The sequence below is a fragment of the Strongylocentrotus purpuratus genome, unplaced genomic scaffold (genome assembly GCF_000002235.5).
Source record: "Strongylocentrotus purpuratus isolate Spur 01 unplaced genomic scaffold, Spur_5.0 spur5_scaffold_16, whole genome shotgun sequence".
In the NCBI taxonomy this organism is placed as follows: domain Eukaryota; kingdom Metazoa; phylum Echinodermata; class Echinoidea; order Camarodonta; family Strongylocentrotidae; genus Strongylocentrotus; species Strongylocentrotus purpuratus.
Window position 1 is genome coordinate 4,004,572 of NW_022145601.1, and position 18,630 is coordinate 4,023,201.

At 38.1% G+C, this 18,630-nt stretch overlaps 1 protein-coding gene across 2 annotated transcripts in view; it reads right to left on the bottom strand.

The window, feature by feature from the left end:
* Window positions 1-1,498: 1,498 nt before the first annotated feature.
* LOC575956 (neprilysin-1) overlaps window positions 1,499-18,630 on the bottom strand; it is a 47,422-nt gene continuing 30,290 nt past the window's right edge. For both annotated transcript variants that reach the window (XM_003725993.3, XM_776314.5), the window contains exons 7-21: window positions 17,079-17,144; window positions 16,271-16,387; window positions 15,653-15,739; window positions 15,065-15,198; window positions 13,128-13,350; window positions 9,580-9,678; window positions 9,004-9,081; window positions 8,410-8,513; window positions 8,010-8,062; window positions 7,205-7,324; window positions 6,756-6,886; window positions 5,916-5,981; window positions 5,185-5,283; window positions 4,483-4,559; window positions 1,499-3,932 (exon numbers count right to left, since the gene is read on the bottom strand). In XM_003725993.3, coding sequence (XP_003726041.2) covers window positions 3,833-3,932; window positions 4,483-4,559; window positions 5,185-5,283; window positions 5,916-5,981; window positions 6,756-6,886; window positions 7,205-7,324; window positions 8,010-8,062; window positions 8,410-8,513; window positions 9,004-9,081; window positions 9,580-9,678; window positions 13,128-13,350; window positions 15,065-15,198; window positions 15,653-15,739; window positions 16,271-16,387; window positions 17,079-17,144 — 1,554 coding nt within the window. In that variant the 3' untranslated portion in view covers window positions 1,499-3,832. The remainder of the gene's footprint in view (window positions 3,933-4,482; window positions 4,560-5,184; window positions 5,284-5,915; window positions 5,982-6,755; window positions 6,887-7,204; window positions 7,325-8,009; window positions 8,063-8,409; window positions 8,514-9,003; window positions 9,082-9,579; window positions 9,679-13,127; window positions 13,351-15,064; window positions 15,199-15,652; window positions 15,740-16,270; window positions 16,388-17,078; window positions 17,145-18,630) is intronic.

Below are 18,630 nucleotides of genomic sequence, written 5' to 3' on the forward strand. Positions count from 1 at the left end.
GGGGCGTGTGCACTATGATCTGCTGATTAGCAATCTAATGACCTTGATAATAATGATAACAACCATTTATGAACTAAGTATTCAAGCGCTATTTAAAGGTGACTTTTATTTCCATTGTCGAAATGGAGAAATGAGAAGTAGAAAAGGGAAGAATAGAATTTAAAGGGAAAAGCAAAGCTTAAAGGGGGTAACGCAATAAAAAAAGGATGATAGGACACCTAACCGCACCCTCTTAGTTAATCATTTTCATTGTAACATCCCATTTCATTCAACGAGTATACGGCCGCCATCTCCCCCCCCCCCCCCCATCATGACACCCAATTCAAGGCATGACCTACGCCACTACTCTTAATTACGATCAGTTCCTTCACCCCTCCCCCCCCCCCCCCACACACACACACACACACACCCTTTCATCTTTAACACCTCACACATCCCTGCCCTTATGCTCCCCCTTCGGAGTGTGGACCCACTGCTTTTAATTACTCTCACATCCTCTGACTCCCCCCCCCCCCCCCTCCCTTTCTTATCGTGCTCCATTATCATCCAGGTGCCCCCCCCCCTTATGGTCTGAACCCACGCTACACCACTGCTTTAAATACTTAGTTTACTAACCCCTCCTTCTCATATCCTCTACCCCCTTCATCCTCTCATATTTACCCTCTTTCACACGCCCATGCCCTTGTTGCCCTCCAATTGGTACCCCTTAAAGTCCTCCAGAACAAGATTCAAGCTATGTGATCTGTAATTCATTAGTCGTAACGTTGAAGTGGCATGTTAAATCATGCAACCCGCCATCGCTAAATCAAATCCACGATGTCTCGGCCGTGTCAGTAAACGGATATCCGAAAGGTCAAGCTAATCTCCAAGCATGTTCATCCTAGTTTGGATCATTCCCCACGGTATAGTAGTCTTTTTTGCAAGCGGCTTGTCATTTTTATATCTCCCAGAGCTCGATTGCTGTTGAAATATTTCCTTGCTTACAAAGTTAATTTGTACGTGAGAGATATTACATGTTAGCGCCTTGCGCGGTACTTATTAAACAAATGTGCAGTAGAAATACTTCTTTTATAGTCATATAATTTTTGCCTTTTTCATTATCTTTTATCATTTCAGTGATAGTAGTAGTAGCACAAGTAGTATTAGAAGAAGTAGTTTTAGTATTGGTAGTGGTAATAGTAGTAGAAGTAGTAGTAGTAGTAGTAGTAGTAGTAAAAATAATAGTAGTAGTAGTAGCAGTAGTAGTAGTAGTAGTAGTAGTAGTAGTAGTAGTAGTAGTAGTAGTAGTAGTAGAAGTAGTAGTAGTAGTAGTAGTAGAAGTAGTAGTAGTAGTAGTAGTAAAAGAAGAAATAGTAGCAGTAGCAGTAATAGTAATATTGTTTTTAAATTGTATTTTAATGTTTTGTTCATTGCCGCGCCTTCAAAAATAGGTTTACTCACAATTGTTAAACCACTCTTCTCACTCGTACTTTAAAAAACACAAATGACATCCAAAACATATTTTTGTCATATCGGTTATAATATCAATTTCTTTTTCAGTATCAAATCACAACATTTCACCGACTAGGCAATAATACATAACGATATAATTGTAATTAATATTAATACCAAAAGAAATGATATAAATATACAAGTGTATGAAAACATCTCTGAATTTGAACTTGAAAGTACATAATTTACACACGTCAATGAAGATAGTATGGTTAGCTGAGCTAGGTGCTGACAGTAAGGAGAGTATAAGGTGTCGCATAAAAAAGCGGGAGAAACTACAACAACGAGTATTTTAGAGATTTGAATCCACTTCTCACACAGAAAGAACTAGGAGTTTTTGTATTTCACTGCAAGGCTAGATAAAACTAAAATGATTAAAAACCTTTACCTGTTAATATGCTTGTGCTCAGCTGAAATACAGAATAGATTCCATTTAAATCGTAAATTAAATAATACCACAAAAACAGCAGAAGGTGCTACATTGAAATCACTATACCAAGCGATACAATAAATATGTATGTAAAATTCAAAAGACAAACAAATCTATCACAAATTTGCTATAGGTGTACACTATGAACGTTTTCCTTCTCTATGGTGCAACCAAGTCATGAATATGAGTGGTAAATAGATTTGAATATTATCTTGTAACCATGGTGATACACAGTGCTTCAATGGCCTATATTATCCTGATAATAAAAGCAGCATTGGTGATACAAATTTGATTAATTCTCTAATATGATAAAGTTCTTTTATAGGCCTTTCTAAAATCTACCAATGAAAGTCTAATAATAACCAAAAATACAATACACGTTTTAATTCAAGCAAAATATATCAAATAAAATTCAACCGTAAAATGCTCCTTAAATTATAACACTTATTTAAGTTGAGCACGCACTGCAAAAAAAAGTGTATCATTATATTTCTTTAAAAACATTATCATACAGGTACCTTTCTCGTCTCAATATCATTCAAAATATCATCGGTATATCAACCAAGATTTTCACACATGATATATCTTTACGAAGTTTGGATTTTCAAGGCATGTAATTTTTGTTTGAACAATATCTGGTGTAAAAAGTAAAGATTACAATATAGGAAATGGGCTAAACAATAGTTTTAATTTGCGACAAAATATCACGATCGAGCATCAAAATCGTATTCCATACGGCATTAAATTCATATTTGCTCATATTTGTAATTTACATAGTGCATATTTTGGTATAATAGCTTTAATCACAAAATTATATGAAAAACAATCAAACACGTTGCTCGACCTTGCATATATACAATATTGATAAACTAATGGGGTTTTTTTTTTATCCGAGGGGGGAGCATTGTTTCAGTCAAATCAAATCAAATAAAACAACACAAAAATATGTATGTTTTCCTTACGATTGTGCACACTTAAGTGAGGTTCAAAACAAAATCCCATTAAAAAAAATGAAAATGATAAGACCCTAATGCATGATTCAAGACAAGTGAAGAGCCTCTGATACAGATTTTATTCATATTTTTGAAATCAGTATTTTTGCAGCGGTTTAAAAACTCACCCTTTTCTAAAACGCCCTCTTCGTCAATCATTGGAACGATTAAAAAAGCGATTGAAGACATACCTTACATAATCAGTGAACATACACTCTGTAGAGGTGGGGCTAGGATTTAGGAAAAGGGGGTCCAATACCGATCAATATCAATTATAATATTATTCATATAATTATTATCACTGTTGTCATTAATGCTACTGGTTTTATTATATTCTGTCAATTGTTATTATTATAATTCTTAGAATTGTCGTTATTATCATTATTATTATCATTATTACTATTATTAATACCATCATTATCATTAGTATTTTTATTATTATTATCATATTTACCATACTATTTCTATTACTGCTATAATTCTTATCATCCTAAATAATAATTTTTACTATTATCATAATTATTATCTTCATTACCATCATTCTGATTTTTTTATTATTATAACTGTTATTATCATGCTCATTAACATTGTAGAAATGCTGACTTGCGGGTTACTTATAACTATATCAATAACATCTTGTAAGTATACAACTTCCTGAGCTATAATGACATATTACAGTTTCCATTAAACTTTCGTTTGTAGTTCCAAATGCGACCCCTTTACATTGATTTGCCTTTTTTTGAAAATTATATTTTACCAAATATGAAATAACAGGGCCGTGATTACGCTTGTTCATATACGTTGATGATTGGTTTCCCTATCTCATACGTCATCAATCAGGCTCGCTTGATTGTGATGTCATAATTCCCTGACAATGATTGAGAAGTAGTAGTAGTAGTCTTCGTTCCTGACTGCGTCATCACCATACCGTACAGGTGTCAGTGGGTACCATATAATCGTTGTCCTTACACCCAAACACTTTGGCGAATTCAGGCATGTTCTGCGCAGGCCCGATAGTTCTGTGAAAGAAGAAATGAGATTCCACAAAGAAGACGCGATGTTAAAACACATTGACGAAGTGCATTTATATCACATCACAAATAGCTCAAGTACTAGTAATAGGTAAAAACAAGAAAACTTTAACTGTTTCCAATTTTAACAGCGATAGGATGACATTAGCGCTTGTAATAAGGCAAATAAAAAAAGAAAATGCTGCATCTCGTCAAAGTAGCCTACATGTATTCATCAAGGGCGTGAGCATACACATCTATCCAGTATTGTATAATTACAATTCCTTTGGAGAAAACCGATCTTTGTCGTCTAGATAATAAAAAGTGAGATGTGTTTGCCAGAGAAAGAAAAAATGTCACATTTTACTTGTTCGATTACAAAGAAAACTCCACTCCCAAACATAAAAACAAACAAAATCATATTTTTCGTTTTTATTTATTTCCTCAAACTTTCACAATTTTTTTGATTTTTCTCAAAAGTCAACTTCATAACAGATTAGAATTGCAGTTGAAGCAGAGTGATACATGTATCTAAAAATAGAAATGACATCATAATCACCTGTATCTTCCGGGGGCATGTGATGCTGTTAATATTCTTGCCGTAAGACCCTCAGGTCGAAACGAACTACACCATACCTGAATAAGTGAAGAAGAAAAATCAAAGAAATATATATTGTGCTGAATTCTTTATAGTGAAATCCCAACGTTGATTCCTGGCAGTTTATTGTGTCAATCAGCTTACATGGAACGCAACGAAAGTACTATTCGGCAACAGTGGCAAGTTAAGGGTTAAAACGCTCAAATGTCTATCCCTTTGAGAGTACGTATTTACCCTTACTTGAAATATTTGGGCTAACCGTCACCTCACATATTATGTTAGCTATTTATTTCAGTTTTATGTATACAGAAAATTGAGAAAGATTTGGAATTGATATTATACGATATGATGTAATATGATATGAGATATGAATTTATTGTGAACTATACGCGATAGTTACATCACAATACTTCAAACATTACATTGAAATAGAGAAATTACTGTGATTATTCGGTCAATGATTTTGTCTATTTTCCATTTCTTCATTTCATATAATATGTTTTAATTTTAAAGATGAAATACGTTCAACTTTCCATCCCATCCAGGATATTCAAAGAAGAGGACAACGAAATGTATAACCTAAGGCGTGTATGTAACTTCCTTGCACTAGATCGTTATTGAGGGTGAAATCATAACTCGCTGTTGAGATGCAAAGACACGAACCTGTGCAAAGCTGAGGAAAAATAGTTGTTCCTGCGTCTGGTTTAGCCCCGGGAGCGTGAGCGGTGTTTCTCCAGTGTCTGCTACTATTGTCTTATATGCCTAGGATGACGTCATGGATGAAAAAAGTACAATTAAAAGTGTTAGCATCCCAATGCTTACGGATGGTTGCGCAACCGGTAAAACCTTTTTTAAAAAGACCGTTTAGTCAGTCAGTCAAATTCATCAAGCATTTTGCACGTGTTTAGGTACAATTGATTCGTTTACTTGTCTAAATTATGCATTATCTTATTAAGATGATATACTTTCAAAAACCATCCTTTCTGATTCTCCTCATTCTCCCATCTCTCTCTCTCTTTCTCCCTCTCTAGCTCTCTCTCTCTCTCTTTCTCTCTTTCTCTCCTCTATCCCCTCCCCTGTCTCTCACTCTCTTCTTTTCTCTCTCTCTCTCTCTTATTATTTCATCTTTTTCTTTACTCCCTCTTTAACGCTGTTCTCTTAGTATACTTAATTCCCTTCCGATGTAAAAAAAAAACATTTACGCCTATATTTCCCTTTCCTCTATCTTTGTATTCCTCAACCACTTCTCTATCTCTCCCTCGTTCACCCTCCTCTCTCTCTCTCTCTCTCTCTCTCTCTCTCTCTCTCTCTCCCTCGCGCTCTCTTCCCCCCACACACACCACATACACACCCACACACACCCCTAGTCTTTATCATGTACATGTAATACCAACCCTAAATGCTTGTTTGAGGCCTCCATTGTCTGCTATATTTTCTCCTTGCGTCAATTTGCCATTTAGCTGTAAAATATTAGGAGAAAGAATAACAAAAATATAAATAACTGGTTACGAGACAAGTAGCTCAAGACTTTAAAAATAAACAAAGAATGATGAAACTAACATTTCTTAAACAGCTTATCAAAAATATTTAAGCATGGTCAAAAAATTAGGCTTATTTCGATCGAGCTTTTGATATGTTCAGTATATCTCTTTAATACGAGATACGATGCGTATGTTTCAACTTTCTACTTCACGGAACACATCACGTCCACATCAAGACGGAATTGAATGTGTCCTCTTATTTGAATAACATTTATAACTGCTGGTAATTTTGTCACAGCAATACGTGCTCCTCATGAAATGTCACCATAACTGTTGAGCTAATCATGACATTAGTACGTGCTTAAAATGTTGTATTGTGTAAGCTCCGAAGCTCGTTGTATCGCGTTTTAACATCATATCGACGATTGGTGACAGATATCACCCATTAGAATCGCGAGTTGTTCAGAATGTAGCAAGACTTTATCACGAGATTAGTACGTGCTAAAAGTTAGAACGAAAGAGCTAGAAGATTAACATATTGTAATTGAGATTGTGAAAATCGGTGAGAAACATCCGTTCCTAGACGTTCGACCTTTTCGGAATGCTTTACGATCAATGCTGATATTTGTACGTGCTAAACACGATATTACAGGAGCTCTAGACCCCATTATATATTGTGCTTGATATCCCTAAAAGAATACATACACCTTTATCAATGTACAGAACATGCCTTGATTGTGAAAAACTACTTACATTCATATCGTTTTCAGGCATGACATATTCTGAATACTGATCCACTATACATTCAGCCCTGCCCTTAAATGCTTCAATAGAGCTGTTACTCCACCACTGAACTAAATTTCCATCCTTGTCATATCGTCTCCCTGCGAAGAAAAATGAAGGAAATGGACAAAGAGTTAGTGTGTCGTTGCATTTTTGGCACTTCATATTAAGTGCATAATTATACTGTTTCATCGACCATGATCATTTCTTTAAGTTACATTTTTACTAAATCATTTTCGTTACGTTACATCTGCCATTTAATTTTATGAATTGTGTGATCATTTTGTTACGTTACTTCTGTCATCGAGTGGTTTAATTCAGTGTGACATTCGACATGTATGATTATTTGGATACGTTGCATTTGTCATTGACTATTGTAATAGTGTGACATCTTGTGACATGTGTAATGACTGTGTTACCTCTGTCATCGAAGCCGTGAGTGATCTCGTGTCCGATAACCATCCCAATCCCGCCGAAATTCAGATACCACGGAAGTTCGGAATGGTAAAATGGCGGCTGTAGAATCGCAGCGGGAAACACTGCAAACAAAGGAAGAAAAAAAAAACATACTACTACGTATCTTTAATTTATAGGTGGATTGGTGGGTGCAGACTAGAGTCGCTCACTATCCCCTCCCCATGGATTGTAAAAAATTGATTAGGGCCTATGACCACCCCACCCCCGCTTCCTGCCGACGGAGATATTAGAACCCGCTCCTATACAATCTAATTAATCACTGTGACTAGGCGGACAGTCATTCCATAACACTTTTAAAACTGGCAACAGTGAACTTTTGGGAGTAGCTTTACTATGTTTTGTGTTTTATAATCAACACAACAATGTCATTCTCATTATCACCGCTTGGACAGGCGACCAAAGCTCATGCAACAAAGCATTGGCAGGAATTGCCATCTTCAAAATCACTGAACAGTGTTGGTGAAGCTTATCGAATGAGTTGTTAGAGCGCCATCACTTGATATGAAGCCGTACAATGTATCAGCAAGCATGTCGCATTGATAGCCAAAAGAACTGACGATCACAAATTTGAATCAAGTGTTTATCTAATCAATTTCTGTTATGGACATTTTTTTGAATCATCAAAAATTAACTGTAAAAATTCAAACATTTTTTTTTCTTTCCATTACACTTACAACTTTTATTCTTCTGAATACTGTCATAATCAGAAGCATTTTTTTGTTATATGATTATAAACAATATTCTTACCGATTTGGTTAGATCGATAGTATGCATTAACTACTGCGGGTCCAATCAGCCATCTAGAATCAAAAGAAATGACAACAAAAACAACGTAAATCATTAATAAGTTCTAAAGCGCATTAACAAATATTTCACAGTGATAGATCTGACTGACGAAATGTTGAAATTGTTCTTCAAGATGGAGTTGTTTTTGTAAATAATAATAATCAATAATCTCTTCCTTTTTCTGCTAAATAGGCTCTATAAAAATAAGAGGATCACTGTTACCCGCATGTTTTCTCTTCTTAATTGCGCAAAATGAAAATAATGCGACGCATGCTCCAGTGACAATTGCTGAGAAGTAAATCATAAAACGAGTTGATTGTCCCAAGCTCAAACAAATAGTGTGGTTTCATATCATGCTTACCCATCTCGATCTACCTCCTCTCTCAGTTTCTTCAGATTCTCGTTAGCCGACCAGCCGACGTAGCGAAGAATGTTACCAAAGTAATCGTTTAGTCTGAAATCAAGCTGTTGAAATAGTTCAAAATAATTACTATAAATTTTTCATATTTTATATAAACATTTGTTTATTTATTAATATTTCTGTCAATATTTTGCAGAGAAGGTTTGAAGGTGTTTGCTACATGTATTTGACATGATGCGTTAATACAATCAGTCAACATATGTTTCTAATGCACATATCTACATTAATACAATGCTGTTTAGTAATGGTTTTACGTATACAATTGTGAATTAAACTTCCGCTACGATAGAAGAAGACTTTATTTTAAAAAATTTAAAAATGTACAGCATTTCAGTATTCCCCTTAGTTTGAAAAGGCGTCGAAATGAATAGGCCTCGAAATCATGACCGAATTCAATTTTTTTTTATTAAATACATGAGAAAGAAGAACATCCCTGATCATTTTAGGTTGATATGCATACTCCTCAAAGTTACTTGTATCATACATTCTTTACAAGATGTATTTTCTATTTTAAAACAAATATATCCGACTCACATCTTCATACTCCTCGTTCAGCCTTTCTTCATCAAAAAGCCAATCCGGATATCCGACAAGCTCTTGCATAGCATCGCACTAGAACACGTATAACCGGAGGGGGGAAAAAACAAATGTATATCACTTAGAAATCAAGTATAACAATGATATTATGTATTGAATGGAAATGATTCCTATCGAACTTGCGTCCAATTCATATCAATCAAATGGTATTATCATAAATGACATGGAGAAAGTGTATTTGATTTAAGAGTGCTGTCAAGCTTATAACCGAGGAACTTTAGAAAACGTTTAAGAATCAGAACAGTTGTGGGCACGTGCAAACACAAGTAAAGGCTTGTTCAAATATGATGCGGTGAACCGCCGAAGAAAAGAAAAATCCTGCCGCGCGTTTTCATTCTTTTACATTGAAATGACTGACAACTGCACGCATCAAAGGTCCTACGCGTATATGTTCTGTGTTTTTAATGTGAAGCGTCTTAACTTTACGTCATCGTTATAAAAAAAAACAGCCACCGTTTACCACCAGATACCTTCACTTCAGGACTGGACAGTGTGTTTTCTTGGGGGTCTTACCTTCTCTGCCGCGACCTCTCGTGTGTTGTCATCCATCCATTCATTCTCCTTCAGCATCTCTTTGAAAGCCCGCTTCAGATATTTGATCATTCGTAGAGTCTGGAAAGACAGGTTACAAAACATATGGAGGGTAATTAATTGTTTTTTCAAGTCCCTCTTGATATATGCAGCGATGTCCTAGAAAGTGATCCGTTAGACTTTGAGTTCATCATATTCATCGTCTAGCTTTATACCAAAGATGTACATTCCAGTTCAGGACTTTTCTTCTTGTGTAAGAATATAATTGACAGTAGAGGAAGTGTGAAGGAGAGAGGGAGCAGGCGCGGATCCAGGGGGGGGGGGCCGAGCGGGCCTTGGCCCCCCCCCCCCGCAAAAAAAAAAGAAAAAAAGAAAAAAAAGGAAAAGAAGCGAAAGGGAAAGAGGAGAGAAAGGGAAAGAAAGAAGAGGAAGAAGAAAAGAAAAGGGGGAAGAAGGAGATCGAGGGGTCGAAAGGGCTTTGCCTCCCAGGCTGTTGACCCCCCCCCCCCCCCCATAAAACAAATAAGAGAGAAGGAAGGAAAGGGAAAGGAAAAGAGGAGATACTGGCATACTGATAGGGAGGGGGGGGGGGGTTAGTGGAAATCAAATTCAAATGTGGTTTATTTCTAATTCCACAACGGTGGATTACAAATAATGCTGAAATTATATCATTTCCGAGATTTTTCCTCACTTTTTAGTAAATTATACGTTTGTATGTGTTTGTTGGAAAATGACCAATTCCTAAATTTGCAGCCAGGCAAGAAATATGATCCTTAAGATTCCTACATGTCAGGGCCCGAGGTACGGTGGGGATCGGGAGCCTCGAACTCTCCCCCCCCCCCCCCTCCCACACTTTGTTTGAAAAGGTATATTAAAGAGAAATAAAATAGAATGAGAGCAAGAAAGAAAGAATAGTTAACTGCCAGTGTTAACAAATAATGAGGCATCAAAATATGCTCATCTGACCGTGATTAAATGCCTAAAACCCCTAAGCTTCCGTGGGCTCTGCCCCCTGGATCCCACCAAGGGCCCTACGGCGGGCCCTTAGATGCTCATCTGACGGTAATTTAATTCCTAAAGCCCCTGACCCAACGCCAAATAGTTACCTGCCAGTGTCACGAAATAATAAGGTATACAAAAAAAAATATGCTCATATGACCTTAATTAAACGCCTAAAACCTCTGAGCTTCCGGGGCCGGCTTCGCCGCCGCCCCAGACAAGGATTAACAATCGAGAACGGTACAGCGAATCGTCTTTTTTCTCTCATAATCTTATGAAACGTGAAGCTTCCGCGCTTTGCGCGGGAGGGGAACCTAAATTCAGACAAGGATTCAGAGGCGAGAACGGTTATACCAATCTTTTATGATTTAATAAAACGTAAAAGCTTCCGCGCTTCGCGCGGGATGGAGGGGGGGGGGAAACTTAATTCCGACGAGGATTATTTTCGAGAGCGGTACAACGAATCGTCTTCTTTCTCTAATGATTTAATGAAAATTAAAAGCTTCCGCGCTTCGCGCGGGAGGGGGGAACCTGAATTCAGACGAGGATTAAGAGTCGAGAACTGAACAGAAAATCGTCTTTTTTCTCTCATAATCTTATGAAACTTTAATGCTTGAGCGCTTCGCGCGGGAGGGGGGGGGGAGGGGACCTGAATTCAGACGAGGATTAAGAGTCGAGAACGGTACAACGAATCGCCTTCTTTCTTCAATAGTTTAATGAAACGTCAAAGCTTCCGCGAATCGCGCAGGAGGGGAAGGGGTTAACTAAATTCAGACGAGGATTAAGAGTCGAGAACTGTACAACGAATCGTCTTGTTTCTCTAATGATTTAATGAAACATAAAAGCTTCCGCGCTTCGCGCGGGAGGGGGGAGAATCGAAATTCAGACGAGGATTAAGAGTCGAGAACTGTTCAGCCAATCGTCTTCTTTCTCTCATAATCTTATGAAACTTAAAAGCTTCCGCGCTTCGCGCGAGAGGGGGGGGGGACCTGAATTCAGACGAGGATTAAGAGTCGAGAACTGTACAGCGAATCGTCTTCTTTCTCTAATAATTTAATGAAACGTAAAAGCTTCCGCGCTTCGCGCGGAGGGGGGGGGGAGGGAACTGAATTCAGACGAGGATTAAGATTCGAGAACGGTACAACGAATTGCCTTCTTTCATATAGTTTAATGAAACGTCAAAGCTTCCGCGCTTCGCGCAGGAGGGGGAGAGGGAGGGGGGAACTGAATCTAGACAAGGATTAAGAGTCGAGAACGGTACAACGAATCGTCTTCTTTCTCTAATGATTTAATGAATCGTAAAAGCTTCCGCGCTTCGCGCGGGAGGGGGGGAGAATCTAAATTCAGACGAGGATTATTTTCGAAAACGGTACAACGAATTGTCTTTTTTCTCTAATGATTTAAGGAAACTTAAAAGCTTCCGCGCTTCGCGCGAGAGGGGGGGAGAATCTAAATTCAGACGAGGATTATTTTCGAAAACGGTACAACGAATCGTTTTTTTTCTCTAATGATTTAAGGAAACTTAAAAGGGGGGAACCTGAATTCAGACGAGAATTTAGAGTCGAGAACTCTACAACGAATCGTCTTCTTTCTCTAATAATTTAATAAATCCTAAAATTTTCCGCGCGTCGCGCGAGAGGGGAAAAACTAAATTCAGACGAGAATTATTTTCGAAAACTGTACAACGAATCGTTTTGTTTCTCTCATGATTTAAGGAAACTTAAAAGCTTCCGCGCTTCGCGCGATAGGGGGGAACATGAATTCAGACGAGAATTTAGAGTTGAGAACTCTACAACGAATCGTTTTCTTTCTCTAATAATTTAATAAATCCTAACATTTTCCGCGCTTCGCGCGAGAGGGCAAAAACTAAATTCAGACGAGATTTATTTTCGAGAACGGTACAACGAATCGTTTTGTTTCTCTCATGATTTAAGGAAACTTCAAAGCTTCCGCGTTTCGCGGAGGAGGGAGGGGGAAATTCGCCCCTCCCTGCACCGACCCCCCCCCCCCCCCGCATCACGTCACTGTTGGTCACCATTACGTACCAATATTTGGCTCGCATAATTTCAAATTTGGGCCCCCCCCCCCCTAAGAAATCCTGGATCCGCGCCTGAGAGGGAGAGTGGTCTTTGGGAGAAGAGGGGTTAATGAAAATGAGAGAGCACATTGTGACGAACACACTTATTTGTCTTAAAAACAAATTCTTGAACACGATTGTAACTATATTTTATTTTAAAAAACAGCTCTAGGCAATGTAAATGGCTTGTAAATAAACTTTTGAAATGTGCTAACATAACAATTGTATGTGGCGTGATGCGAACATTATTACTATGGGACATACAATAGGGTGTTGACATTAAAAAGGGTATTGGCATTGCCCTTGAGATGATTTTTGGTGTGCCTTTTCTTTGTGATCATTTTCCTGTCTAATGTTCCTGTGTAGACAAACATGTTACCCAGGTCGTGTTGCCCTCCTCCTTACTCAAATATATAATTCTTGTTTTATATTATGGGGAATCGTTATATCTTACATTGTTTTTGCTCTCCCCGGCGAAATTCTCCTTCACGTACATCTTTCCGGTGGCGAAATCCATGGCGCCATTGATGCCGTCGACACAGAGTCGCCACCTTGCATCGTCTGCTCCCACGCCGAACATGACGGCGCGAAACTCGTCGTTTGGAGCCTGGAATCGTTTGCTGAGGTTCATAACTCGAAGCTTGGTGATCCTCCAGATCATGTAATTGGCCAGGATTCTAGAGGTCAAAATCGAATTGCAATGGGTCAATGAATTAGTCATAAATGTGACAAAGAAAAACGTTCAACAGGTCGTATAGATGGATATAAAACACTTAGTTCTTCCTCTCCCTCATGTAATATTGTTGTATCAAGATGAGTTCAAAAGCTTGTATATCCTTAATCATTTAGAAAAATAGAGTTTGAATTTCATGTTTAATTATAAAACGTCGATTATCCCACCTGCTACTAGATTCCAACATTCTATGTTCTGACATCGTTATGTTTCGACACCCCTATCTTTCGATATCCTTCTAATTATTAAGGCATTACTTTATTTTGGCATGCCCGTGTCTCCATAAATGTATGTTCTGACAGCCCTAAGTTATTGAAAAGTAGGTTGCCTGATTATATGGACGTGGAAACATAGAATTGTCAAGACGTACATGTACATGTAATGCCTGGATTACATTTGCCCCGGGCGCCGTACGATGAATTAGTCTACGATTTTTCGTAGACATCGTAGGAGGCTACGGGCTACGATGTTTGTGTTTACATTATCTACGAGCATCGTGCCATTTATTGTATTGGCCCTCGGGGGCAGGCCGGGGCAAATCCGTACAGAGGCTGCTCGGAGATTGTACGGAAATCGTGCAATTTTCATGCAGTAGCCGTGCAGTTTCCGCAGCCTCCGCACGGAAATCACACGAAGCCCGTGCAGCTCCCGTGCTAAGGTTGCGCGGAGAAGGCGCGGTGATCATACAGCAACCTTGCGATAGCTGTGCAATTGCCGTGCGAATGCCCCATGAGTCTACAATCTCCGTACGATTTTCTTTGCCCCCATGTTCACCGAAAAATCGTACGTTTGCTGCACAATCAGTGCGAGGCCTCCGGGCGATGCCCGTGCAGGGATTGTGCAATGCCACCTAGGACATGTATACGGGCTACGGGCTTACGACATTTTCAAATTTGTTTAACTTCTTGCGAAACAAAATCGTAAAGGTTGCGGAGCCCGTGAATTCGTACGAAAATCTCACGGCCGCCTCCTGCCACCGCACAGAGGCCGCACGGAAAAGGGGATACGAGCAGGATACGGGCTCCGTAGACTAATCGCAGGCCAAATGTAATCCAGGCATTAAGTGGTCGAAACGGAGAATTTCGTAACGTCGTAGGTTGAGAAACAGCGTGGCAAAACATAAGGGTGACGAAACAATGGGATGTTTAAAACAAAGGGGTCTCGAAACAGAGGGATGTCGAATCAGATGAGTATCGGAAAAGAGGGATGTCGAAACAGACGGGTGTCAAAACAGAAATATGTTGTAACAGAAGGATATCGAAACAAAGGGGTGTTGAAATAGAGGGTTGTCCAACAGAGGAATGTCGAAACAGGTGTCGAAACACAGGGATGTTGAAAAGGGGGGTGTCGAAACACAGGGATGTTGAAAAAGAGGGGTGTCGAAACAGAGGGATGTCAGGGCAGATGGTTGTCGACGCAGATGGTTGTCGACAGATGGTGATGTCGAAAGAAAGGGATTGTCGAATGAGAGGAGTGACGAAAGAAAGAGATGAATATCAAAATATCTGCGTTGTGAAACAGAGGGGTGGCGGTATGATATCAAAACGTAGTTGCGTCGGAATACAGGGTTGTTAAATTTGAACATAGTCGGTGTCGAAAAGAAATGACGTCACAACTTATAGAGGAGCTCCCTCTCTAATAGATAATTTCATTCTTACCGTAACGGTGTCCTTTGGACGAGTGCTAGAACGTCAGTGACGAACTCTGGCTCTTTATTGTTGATAAATTCATCGTCTGCTAATGGTTTGCTCACGTTGGGTAAAACAATGTCAAAGAATCTTGTCCAATCCATCTAGGTTAAAAGAAATCGTTCATATATTAAATCCAGATATGTTTTAATTTCACATAACGCAAGAATTTAATTTAAAATTAAGTTTTGCTGACAGAAACGAAGGCAAAATTAAGTACATCAAATCAGTTTGTTTACATGAAGAAGGAAAGGCTGAATTTAAATGAGATTAAATTAAATAAGCTTAAGTGAAAGCTATGCTTGAAAACTGTTTTTAAAAGATCATGCAGTAAGAATTACGAAAAAAGCAAAATTAATACGAGAATAAAGAGACCAATAGATATTAAATACAAATTTGATTAGTATTCGTCGGTAATCAACATTTGGATATACCAAGTATTCACAATCTTTTCCTTAGCTTTTAGACTATCAAAAATCCGAATGAAAAAACTCATTATTATGGTTATTTTGCTTTCCCTCAGAGATACGCGTCTACGGTTTTGACTGACGTACAAACCTGTGGGTAGTCTTGCATCAATCCGGTAAGGGTTGTAGGATTATATAGAGCATCACTGTCTCTCCTGTCTGAGGGAGGTACAGTTAACTGTTGATAAAATTATAGACACAACGTAGTTCAAAACAATTGACTGGGAACTATTTGTTACATGCTGATGTAATATTGCGGTTTAGATGGTAGGATTTTTACTTCATTGACGAACTTATATTGAAAATTCATTTACAATAAAAACAACAACAACAGTAACAGAAAAAAATAGACAGCTTAACATATCGTGCAGTTACAATAGTATAGAAGGCGTATGACAGTAAACTCAAATATTGGATAATACAAGGAGGAAAGAAGACACAGTATTCTCTCTCTCTCTCTCTCTCTACTTCTCTTTATCTTTCTTTCTCGCTCCCACTCTCTCTCTCTGTCTATCTCCCTCTTGCTCTCTCTCTCTCTGTCTGTCTATGTATCTCTCTCTCCCTCTCTCTCCTCTGTCCCTCTCCCTCTTTCTATTTCTCTCTCTCTCTCTCTCTCTCTCTCTCTCTCTCTCTCTCTCAGTCTCTCTTGTAATACGGATGGACGGCCTACACCGATCAGTTACGGACAAATATGAAATCACAATCTTACATTGGCAAGTTCTATCTCGAAATTGAATGCATCCCACATATCTGACTGGGCTACTTGTGCGTCTGCTCCGAGTAGCGTGGCTATCGTCACCATGAGCTTCAGATAGGCATCCTGAACCTGGACTCGACAAAAATAAATTCAAAATATGTAAATATATTCACGATGACGATAACAAATATACCCTGTGGAGCTCTTATAAGCAATCCAAAAAATGGACAAGTCCACGGGTTTAGTCTACGTCATTTTTAACAGCGGTTTTATGAATGGTCTAATGATCATTCGGGCTACTCATCGTTTCACCTTGTGCTTATTGGACTAATATTCTAGTTCAGCCACGAAAATCCCTTCGGCCCTTGCCAGTATTTGGAACATATGGAAAATAGATCAAATGGGAAAGACATGAATGCGCATTAGACCAACTGGAGATTAGACTAAATGTATAATAGACCAAAGGGCTTTTGAAAAACTGACAACAAGACGGAGTAAAAAGGCGATGGTGACTAAAGAATTGGCATTAGACGTAGTGGCATTTTCGTTGGTAGTCATTTGTTTTAGTCATCTTAAAGCCACACTGTCCTACTTGTAGCTACTTGCTCCCTCTATGTAGAAAAATGTTTAATCGGTGACCATTGGTCCCCATGATCTTCTATTTCTTATGTTAATTGAGAGCTGAGTTGATGAGATAACTACCTGTCCAGTGACCTTACAGGGTAGTCTAATCCCTCCTATAAACTAGTGCAGATAAGCTTTAATACACAAAACGTTACATGAAAATCTTCAAAAATATTATCAGCATATTTTCACTCACCTTTTGATACTTTTCCGTGTTCAAGAAATATTCCCTGCTGGAAATGCCGAGAGATGACTGGTCGATCTTTTAAGAGACAAAAATAGAAATGTAAAACAAATTAATTGTCGCTTTGTCAATTTTTTTGAGACAGTAAATTAATACACATTTTTTCCAATCAAAAGACAAAATCCACAATTTTTAAACTTCGGTTAAATAAGTGGGACCTAGGAGCCACAGTTCTAAATGACTGACTTGTGGGGTTTCGTCACCTATGATCATCATCATGTATTAGATGCGGTACATCCCATCTCTTCAATGACATTTTGGAAGAGCTTTGTGAAATAAAAATGATCATGTTGCCAACTCAAGACCAACTTGTTACACGTTTATGATATCTCAATTTTTGTGTTGGAAAGGTTGGCATGGTACTTCGGACAAAATAAATAAAGCCTATCAACCTAAACATTCAATAGCCTAATCTAGAAATAACACAAATATTGCAAATGTATACCGAAACCCTCAACATCGATACACATATTTCTAAAATAGTTCAATCCAATACGATCATAAAAAGACATGAATTTATGAATTACGAGCTGCGATAAAGGATAAGGATTAACTATTTCTCTTTCAAGTCATAATATGACTTACTAACTTCAAATGCGCTGAATAATATGGTACATACAACAATTACTCAAGCAGAAACTAGTATCATTTTCATATTCGTTTGGCAAGAGGCCCTTTCATAAATTCAGTAGTAGCCCAGACCCAGACGGAAATAATTCTTAATGTCCGTTTAGCAGGAACTCCCACCAAAAAAATCAGTAGGTATTCCGTCCTAAATGGACCGAATTTTAGGTCACGTTGCCAACAATCACTTCTAAAATTCAAAGGCTTACTCCAGCCGAAAGGTTTTAAATTTATTGCTGTTTGAAATCAATCGCTTCCAAAATGCAATAGCTCCTTGAACTAAAGCGGCTTGAATAAAATTAATATCATGTTAAATTGCCTCTGCAGGAGAATAATAATTGAAAAAATGCTTTGTTCCTCTGTAGCGCACTTCGTAACCGTAGTCCCTCTCGATGTACCTTTAATTTATACTTTATACAATTACAATAAACATTTATCAAATAGATAGGTTTTTAACGCTTTTCTTAAACATTTCGATATCTGTCTTATTGGGGAAATGTTCCAAAGTTTCGGACCTTCATATGCCAGTACTATGCAACCGTACTTTTTGCTGCTGTTGTTGTTCTTATATTCTTGTTCGTGTTGTTGTTGTTGTTGTTTTTCTTGTTGTCGTTGATGTTGATGTTTTTGCTCCAGAATGAATAGCAAGAATGTGTTGTGAAGATGATTGTCGATGCTGTGGTGGGATGCAAACTAGTAATGGTATACGATATGAGATGTTATATACCTCACTTAAGAAATCCAGCCATCTGATTGGTCGAAATTGCATTGATAAACTTTAACTATTCCTGTAAAATTCCCGGTAAAATTCCAAACCCATGTAATAGTTCTAAAAAATATTTCTAAAATCCCAGTAACCATGGTTACCGGGAAAATAGTT